Source organism: Musca domestica, unplaced genomic scaffold (genome assembly GCF_030504385.1).
Source record: "Musca domestica strain aabys unplaced genomic scaffold, Musca_domestica.polishedcontigs.V.1.1 1, whole genome shotgun sequence".
In the NCBI taxonomy this organism is placed as follows: Eukaryota; Metazoa; Arthropoda; class Insecta; order Diptera; family Muscidae; genus Musca; species Musca domestica.
This window is the reverse complement of record NW_026712114.1, coordinates 36661906-36671920: the sequence shown is the minus strand read 5'-3', so window position 1 is coordinate 36671920 and position 10015 is coordinate 36661906. Positions and strand designations below refer to the sequence as shown.

The window sequence follows — 10015 nt, the reverse complement described above, 5'->3', positions numbered from 1 at the left end:
TTTCATTTTGAATTAAACATTTGGTAATATTTCTACAGCTAACAAAACTAAGTAGTTAGGATATCAGGATATCATATACAGATCGCATTTATGACCCGATCCTTACGAAATTTTGCATGGGGATAAGATGAGGGTCAGAATAGAAGCCTACTCTTTTTGGAGATGATGGCCATATATTTAGGGGTTGAAATGGACCAAAAAACTGCAAAATTGTCACCAGGTCGTAAATATCGCCCGATCCTCACGCTCACTTGAATGTGGGTTACCGGACATTGTAAAAGCCAAGCAGTTTTGGATGGCCATCCAAAAATATTCAATGTGTGAAATAGTTTGCCAACTTTTGTCGACAAAATACGAAAATGTCCATTACAGTGACTTCTTGCAGAATTCACAAATCTAGGAAAGACGTTAACACTGATTTAGTTGAAGAATATAGTCAAATGGCTGTATCTCATATAGATGCGTTTCAGTCAAAAACCAATAATAAATTTTAATCTTTTGCCACTTCTGACAGATTATGGGTCTTTAGGAAATATTGGTTCCAGATCTAGGAAGACCATTTACGTGCAACATCTACCTATAAATTGGAAATGAGCAAATTAGTTTAAGTTGCTATTATTCGAAAATTAGAGAACGAAACCTCGCCTATATAAACTGTATTGTTTATTGTAGTGTTGTAGGGTATTCAACGGTCGGGCCCGCTCGACTGTAGCCTTTGCTTACTTGTTTTAGAATAAGTTTGGATTTGTTCGAATTGGTCACCTTTGGCACGAATTGTGACTTCCAAACGGCCAATGAAACTGTCACACGCTGGCCAGCGCTTGAGTTCTGATGGCCAACCGAAGGTGCACATTTTCAGCTGACCTCTTTGGCAAGTAAACGCGATAATTTTGTTTGTTTACAAGCTGGTGGACAACGTATGCTTTCTCATCGGAGAAAACCAAATTCGGTAGTTCACCACATTCGGCCAAGCCAAGCAACACTTTAGCTCTTTTGAGTCAATTTTTTTTCCGTTTCGGTGTAAGTTCTTGCACTTTTTGGAATTTCAATGACTTGCCGAATGGGATATTGACAGATCACGAACCATTTTTCGGCCATTTCGACGCGGATTTCTGTAAAATATCTTCTTTACTTTTCGAACCATTTCTGCTGATGTTGCTGTTTTCTTCCGTTCAATTACTTGACGTCGGACTACGCTACCAGTATCACGGTAACGAGCGATGGTACGAGACACAAATGATTTATTCACAGTTAAATGCTGAAGTGCTCTAACGATAGCCACTTGTGGTTTTCCAGCCAAATATATCACACTATCACTCTTGAATTCCATCACGAATAACTTTTTTGTGGACAAGTCTCACCAAAATGCGTTTGTACGCTTGTAAACAGAATAATGAGCTGTCACTGAAATAATTTTAACAGCTGTCGGACGAGTGGCTTAGAAATGACAGCAGTCTGAAGTTGGTTGCAGTTTTTTTTATCTTAGCCTGTATTTAAAGGACTATTTGCCAACATATGGTGGCAAAGCCGTTAGTTCGGGCGGGCCGAACTTGGGAACGAATTTGGCAATTCTCAAAAACAATAAAATCCGTTAAAAATGCTGTTAAAATCTTAAAAAACCGAATATATCTGTTACATTAGGGTCTATACGACGACATGGACCTGCACAGATAACTTTTGTCATAAGCCATTACGATATTCAAATTCGAAACCTAAAATATCAGTGAATCATCATCATCATCAAAATACCTAATATCGGGAGGTACCGTTATATGGGGGCTATACGAAGACGTGGACCTGTACAGACAATTTTCTGTCATAGGCTGTAGTATCCATTACGAACTTCAAATACAAAATTTGAAACAATTCCGGTGAATAATGTCGCTAAAATCATCAAAATACCGAATATCGGCAGGTACCGTTATATGGTGGCTATACGAAGACGTAGACCTGAACAGATAATATTCTGTCAGAGGCTGTAGTATCGACTACGAACGTCAAATACCAAATTTGAAAAAATTCCGGTGAATAATATAGCTAAAATCAACAAAGTACCTAGAATCGGAAGTTACAGTTATATGAGGGCTTTACGAAGACGTGGACCTGTACAGACAATTTTCTGCTATAAACTGTGGTATTCATTACGAACTTCAAATACCAAATTTGAAACACCAATTCCGGTGAAAAATGTCGCTAAAATCATCAAAATACCGAATATCGGGAGGTACAATTATATGGGGTCTATACCAAAACGTAGATCTAGATGGCCCATTTTCAATACCAAAAGTCCTGCAGACATAACATACATTTGTGTAAAATTGTATCAATCTACTTCACTTCGTTCTGAAGCTAGAGTGATTGCGGCAGACGGACAGACATCGCTAAATCGACATATAATTTTATGCTGACCAAGAATATATATACTTTGTGGGGTCTACAGTGTATATTTCGAGGTGTTACAAACGGAATGACAAACATAATATACCCTACATACTGTGGTGGTGGGTATAAAAAGGATTTTGAAAGTTTTTTAATGACTTGCACGTTTTTGACTCATATTGATAAATTTTATAAAAATTCTAATTTCTAAGACTTTTAAAGTGATCTAAGACTTTAAAAATATAATTCAAGGTTAAAACAAATCTGGTAAAAGTGAATTTTTTAGAAGTTATTCTCAATGACTTTTAGAAACCAGGTTCATTGTTAAATTTTTTTAATCAAAACGAAATTTAGGATATCCCATCTGACAGAAGACATATTGTCAACTTTCTGTCAAAGGTAGTCTTCATGTTCAAGGTTTTATATATATTTTATATAAATTCAATGCAAGACCAGTTCCTTGATAACCATTTTAGCACCACCTAGTATTTTTCAAACAATTTTTTATTACAGCTCTATTCCTTTACTCAATACCAAATTTAGTACTTTTTAGTTCTATTCGAACAATTATATAACACATTTCTAAAACCACGTCAATATCTCACTATATATCACTATATTTCATGAATCCAGCCCTATCCCTTCAGTTAATACCAAATTAGTACCAATCAGTAGTTTTCGTACAATTATAGCATACATTTTCGAAACCATCTCCATATGTCCAGGCTAGATTTAAAACACTAACTGTTCATCCAATACCCAACAGTACCAAATATAGTACTTTTTGTACACTTGTAGCACAAATTTCCCAAACCTCTTTGTCACAAATTTACCACCAAAAATTCAAAATTCTAGCTCCAGCCGTTCACCCTAAACCAAACTTTTCCAAATTTGGTACCATTTTGTACCGTTCGGACACTCAGTACACATTTCCAAACCCACCTTAATTTATGAAACTTACTTTCTAACCTGCATTCACATATTAAGTTTTTAGCTTTATCCCTTCACAAAAAACCCTTTGATATATCTATCCTGCCTTTGATCAGTAACTCTGATTCCAAATTTAAGAAATCTAGCTCATTCCGTTTGCCCAATACTAAGTACTCAACTTTTAGTTCATTTTACTATTTTTTGTACCCGTTTAGTACGAATTAAAAAAAAAAAAAAAAAAAAAAAAAACAGCATTACCACACGGTTACGCACCAATACTTACCCTTGTGTAAAATTTCAGTTTCAGTTTGTAGCAAGATTTGCCTTGTTCGAGATTCAAGTTTCTCTTTTTATTGCATATCATTGGTCCACCCCACTGGACCTCGATAGGGCTACTAAAGGCTAAAGTTCTTTAGCAGTCGCTTTGAAGTGGCTTTGCTTTGTGATATGTTTTCCAGCTCACTTTTGAGTTCATCTTAAACGAAGTTTAACCTTCTTTAACCCCCTCCCTTCATATCCACGTAAATCGAACAAACCATGTTCTTAAGGAATGATTGCATTCAATCAAATTCTTTATATATTTTAATTTACAATTTCTAAATACAATTCTTAAAAATAAACTTATATTTAATACCAATTTTTGTATGGCAATGACCCTTCATTATCCCGCTGCAAACCACAAGGACGATGGAATTCCTGACCTTTTGTGCTGAACCATTCATTGCAAACTGTAAAAGAGAATATAGTAATTAGAATATTTATTTCTAGGGAATATTTTCAGATGAGAACCTACTCCATTTGGAACCATGAAGCACTGGGCAGCCAGCATGCCATGTTCGATAGTCTCTATCGAGAGACTTATGGAAATTATGCCATACAACCATGCTACCTTTTATTGGTGGAACAGCCAAACGCAAAGCAGGAAAGGCGGTCGAACCACCCAACTCTACGTCATTAATCTAAAATTTGATAAAAATTAAAATTATTGTAAAAAGTTGGAGGTAAATAAATACTTACATAAAACAAGGCCGTGAGAATACGGTTACCGGTCTTCCAATCCTCCACAGTTGACTGAAAATAAATGTGAAAAAATTATTTATTTTTTTTTGTAATGCAGATTTAAACCCTGTGTTTTAACTCACCGCATGAAAATCATGATGTGGCCCATAATGTCCACCAATTCCATAGTTGGCGACCTGTAACTGTTCTCCGGTTTCCATGGTCAAACCAGTTATGTCCTCCAAACGCTGAGTGATGGCATCCAAAAATCTATGCTCTTTAAAATCCAACCAAGAATTCTTACTAATCCGAATCTCATCGTATCGTGAGTGGGTGTTTCCGCCAACTTTCGACCGTTCAATGGAATCTTCAACAGAACTGATTATTCGGTCGATTTCATTATCGTAAATAACTTGATGATAGAAAGCCACAAAGGGATCTGTATTCAATTCCTCCATCTTCAGTGGACCCAAAAAGTAGAATGGTACATTGTTGGTAACATAGCGACAGCGTAAGTGTCGTTGTTCTCGCGGTGTCTGTTGGACCTCACCGCTACAAACTTGATGGTATAGAAGTTGGTATTTGGATATCGGCGTTGCAGGTTTGTCCAGTACACGTTTACGTCTTTCATTGCGTACACCATTGGCATAGAGATCTTTATTTCCCAATCCGTAGAAATTCTTTGGATCAAGTTGGAGTAATTTGTCGTTGAAAACTGCAGCGGCCTTTGGATTGCCAGCACTGTATAAACTGGCGGGTAGGTATTCTAAAATTTGTTCTTTGGTAACATATGGATATATGCCATTATCATTGTCCAATTTATTGTTCCATAAATCTTCATCTTCATATTCTTCAGCGTTTTCTATAATATCCTCATAGTCATCGTCTCCAAGGGTAGTGTTAATTTGAAAATCATCAAACATATCATCATCGTATTCTTCTGGTAAATCTTCTACATATCCGTCTTCCATTTCATTTTCTTCGAAATCAAATTTATCTGGCAAATTTTCCACATCATCTCTGGGCAAATTTTCCAATTCCTCCAATTTGACAAGAGCCTCAAGCAGCCATTCACTGGCCAATTTGAATTCTCCCGCCTCATAGAGATTTTTTCCCAAAATATAACAATTATAAGCCGACATTGCAGAACTGTATTTTTGACCTATCAGAACACCTCTTGCCATATCCCCAGTATCTAGTTTATACATCTTTTGAAGACGCGCAAAGCCCATGGATGCACCTCGCAAATCATTGTCCGTTGGCATTGTTGATAACTTCAGAGTTGATGCCGATTCATTGAAAACTATAAAGGCGGAAAGTTAAATGTTTGATATATTTGCAATTTAAAAACAAAATTGTTTTACCTCGTAGATTTGCAATATCGGTCGTTAGTTTATTCAACTGCGACATATCGACAACAACCCTGCGTATCATCTTAAAAGCATTAACAGGATATTCCAAATGCTGGGTACTATTGTGATTGTCCTGGGCATGCTCAGATTCAATTTCATTCAGGAGGCTACATTAAATGCATATAATTATTTTAAATGGGAATTGATGAAGTTGACCGGCCAAATTGACCGATCTACGAGGGAAGTTAGGAAAAAAGTGCGGTATAAACTGAAAAAAGTTAAGTGTTTTTGATTCCATCTCTGTTATGAACACATGTTTAATTTTGTTTCGATCTGGCAACTCGTTCATATGGAAACAGGTGTTCAAAAAAGACGCATCCGCACTTTTTATACCCTACACTAGAAGGTGGTCAGGGTATTATGTCTTTGTGCATTTGTTCGTAACAAGCAAAAGAAAACGAGATAGATCAATAGTTCCTTTTGATGATCTGCATAGAAAAAAATTTTGAGTCGATTTGTCCGTCCGTACAGGTCGTATTTATTGCCCGATCTAAAGAATTTTCTAGAAAAAAAGTTATTTGTAATGGAATTCAATCGCGATTGTGTGATTTCTTTATATTTGGCTGGAAAACCACAAGTGGCTATCGTTAGAACACTCCAGAATTTAAATGTGAATAAAGTTTTGTGTCTCGTACCATCGGTCGTTACTGTGATACTGGTAGCGTTGCCCGACGTCAAGTAAATGGGCGGAAGAAAACAGCAATATCAGCAGGAATGGTTCGAAAGTAAAGAAGCGGCTTGATCGAAACCCGTATCGTAGTGGCGGAAAAATGGCTCGTGAGCTGAACATATCACAATATTCCATTCCAAAAAGTGCAAGAACTTACTCTGCAACAGAACGAAATAGACTCAAAAGATGTAAAGAGTTGCTTCGCTTGGCAAAAAGGGGAGAACTGCCGAATTTTGTTTTCTTCGATGAGAAAACATTCGTTGTCCAGAAGTTTGTAAACAAAAAAATGCTCGTGCTTACTTGCCAAGGAGGTCAGCTGAAAATGTGCACCTTCGGTTGGCCACCAGAACTCAAGCGCGGGCCATCGTAATGGTGTGGGCCGCCATAAGAGCCGATGGTCGCTCTCCGCTATTCTTCGCTTCATTTCCAGCGCACAATGGCCACCAAAATCTCCGGATACCAATCCGTTGGGCTATTGTGTCTGGAGTATTTTGGAAATCAAGGTTGGCACTAAGCCACACCTCAAGCAAGCGCTTCGCGGGGAATGGTCCAAAATATAGCAAAGCAACATTCGGGCAGCGTGTGACGGTTTCATTGGCCATTTGAAGGCCATACATAATTCGTGCCAAAGATGACCAATTCGAACAAAAATTATGGCCTTTGACTTTGTTTGTTTTATTATCTCACCCTGTATATCATAAATGCAGGGATTCCGAGGAATCTTAATCCGAATATATCTAAAATGTAAAAGAGGGGCGAACCTGTCCCTTCTATTTCATTTACCTTTCGATGCAAACATTCAAAATGCCTGTACACATATCCTCATTTTTATACCCTACACCAAAAGGTGGTCAGGGTATTATGTCTTTGTGCATTTCTTTGTAACAGGCAGAAAGAAACGAGATGGGCCCATGGTTCCTTTTGATGATCTGCATAGAATCACATTCTGAGTCGATTTATACATGTCCGTCCGTCCGTCTGTCCATGTATTTTTGTGAACAAGGTAAAGTTCGCATTTATTGCCCGATCCAGATGAAATTTTGCACAGATAATTTGTTTGGCCCAAGGACAAATCCTATTGAAATTGGAGATAATCGGTCAAAATTTAGATATAGCTCCCATATATATCTTCGTCCGATTTGCCTTTTATTGTGCACCAAATGCGTAATATCAGCCCAAATAGTATGGAATTTTGCACATACAACCAAATTAGGCCTAAAAATTAGTATGCCAAATTGCATCGAAATCGGTTCAGATATAGCTATAGCTCCCATATATATTGTTCATCCGATTTGTTATTTTTGTCTACCGCCGCCGTAATATGCACTCTGCAACAACAATGTTTGGGGAAATATATCAAATACAGCTCAGAAATACATTTGCTAAATTTTATCGAAATCGGTTCAGATTTGGATATAGCTCCCATATATAACTTCGTCCGATTTACCTTTTATTGTGCACCAAACGTCTAATATTTGTCCAAATGGGATGGAATTTGACACTTACGACCGAATTGAGTCTAAAAGCTAGTATGTCAAATTTGGTGAAGATCGCTTCAGATATAGCTATAGCTTCCATATATATTATTCGTCAGATTTGTTATATTTGTTACCCACAACCGTAATATGCACTCCGTAACAACGATATTCAGGGAAATATATCAAATACAGCTCAGAAATATCTTTGCCAATTTTTATCGAGATCGGTTCAGATTTGGATATAGCTTTGAAATTAATTGTGCACCAAATGCGCAATACAATTCCGAATTTAAAAGATACAAATGCTTCGGCAAATTTAGTCCTTTGAACTTTAAGTTATAATTATAATCATAGCGTAATCCGTCATGATCGGATGGATTTCCCCTGCTATTATTTTTTGTGTTGCACGGTGTAGTTGTACAGTCCAATGTTATTTTAAACGATTATTCTAAATAATATGTATTTTATATCATTAAACTATTGAACTCTACAGTGGTTCTTTCACTATTACATCCATGTGAACCAAATCTAACTATGCCTTCTTAAACATTTAAAAAATACAAGGTCATAATTTCAAAACTTTTTTTTTGCAAAATTCTTTGAAGTTAATTGATTATGTAGTTGTACCTTTTTATTTGTTATTAAAAAGTTCAAACCCCATTTTATTACCTTTTAAATTGATTGTGAACGGTCTCCATTGCAACTAAATGTTTCTCCATTGCCTTCATGTAATGATCTTCGACAGCAAGTAATTCCTCCAGACCAGATATTGAAGTATAAAAATCACAGTATGCTATACCAAAAATGGTAAAAATTACAAATAAATTAAAAATATTTTTTAATAATCTCATTTTCGAAGAGGCTTTATAGCCTTGTTAACACTATTCAAAAGATGTTTCTAAACTAATTTTTTGGATGGTATAAAAACTTGAAATGAGGTGAAATTGATGGAAAAAAATTGTGTGGGTTAATGTATGAACAGGTGTTTTATTTAGTGTAGACATTATTTGACAACCTGTTTGGAGGAATGAGGTACACGAGCTCATCTTTTTTTTCTTGTTATTCTTATTGTTTGTTTATTTAGGTTATGTGGAGCAAGTGAAATTTGGAAATTTGAAAGAAATTCCCTTACAGAAGTTGTTCATGGGAAAATCAATCATATGTCCTTCGCATCGAAATAAAATGTTGAAATTTTTGAGACACAAATCATATCAACATTTTTTGAAAATGCAATTCAAAGCATTTTAATTGTACCTTGAAAATTACAGGGTGAGATAAAAAACTGCAGTAAATTTAAAAGCCATAATTTTTACATTATTTTTTAAATTTTATTGAATGAATGCAAAAAATGTCGGAAATAGCATCAAATTTTAGAATAAGTATAGATTTGTTCGAATTGGTCACCTTTGGCACGAATTATAGCCTTAAAACGGCCAATGACACCGTCACACGCTGTCCGAATGTTGCTCTGCTGTATTTTGGCCACTCCCGGCGAAGCGCTTGCTTTAGGTGATGGACACTTTGGAATTTTTTAGTGCCAACCTTGATTTCCAAAATACTCTAGACATAATAGTCGGGTATCCGAGGAATCTCACTTTGTAACCATTCTTGGGTGGCGCGTGCTGAGTGCGATGGTGTTGAGTCCTGTTGGAATGTCGAAGGTATGCGGCCAAAATATTTGCGTGCCCAAGGCTTCAATACACCCTCCAGAATATTTTCGCGATAATATTCGGCATTTATTCTGATGCCACGGTCGATTAATACGAGTGGAGAGCGTCCATCGGCTGTTATGGTGGCCACACCATCTCCATGGCCGGCGCTTGAGTTCTGATGGCCAACCGAAGGTGCACATTTTCAGCTGAAATCTTTGGCAAGTAAACACGATCATTTTGTTAGTTTAGAAACGGCTGGACAACGAATGTTTTCTCATCGGAGAAAACCTAATTCGGCAGTACACTCTCTCTAGTCTACTTTTTTTTCTGTTGCGGTGTAAGTTCTTGTATTTTTTACCACGAGATCATTTTTCAATATTTGCCGAATGGAATATTGCGATATGTTCAGCTCACGAGCCATTTTCGGCCACTGCGGCCCGGATTTCGATCAAGTCGCTTCTTTACTTTTCGAAGCATTTCTGCTGATGTTGCTGC

General features: G+C 36.7%; 1 protein-coding gene across 1 annotated transcript; it reads right to left on the bottom strand.

Moving 5' to 3' along the window:
- Window positions 1-3869: 3869 nt before the first annotated feature.
- On the bottom strand, window positions 3870-8754 carry LOC101899692 (prolyl 4-hydroxylase subunit alpha-2-like). The gene is made up of 6 exons (XM_011294334.3): window positions 8538-8754; window positions 5673-5827; window positions 4452-5611; window positions 4327-4380; window positions 4103-4268; window positions 3870-4037 (listed from the first exon to the last, which is right to left on the bottom strand). The coding sequence occupies exons 1-6, from the start codon at window positions 8717-8719 to the stop codon at window positions 3937-3939; spliced, it is 1818 nt and encodes a 605-aa protein (XP_011292636.1). The 5' UTR covers window positions 8720-8754; the 3' UTR covers window positions 3870-3936.
- Between the last annotated feature and the right edge of the window lie 1261 nt (window positions 8755-10015).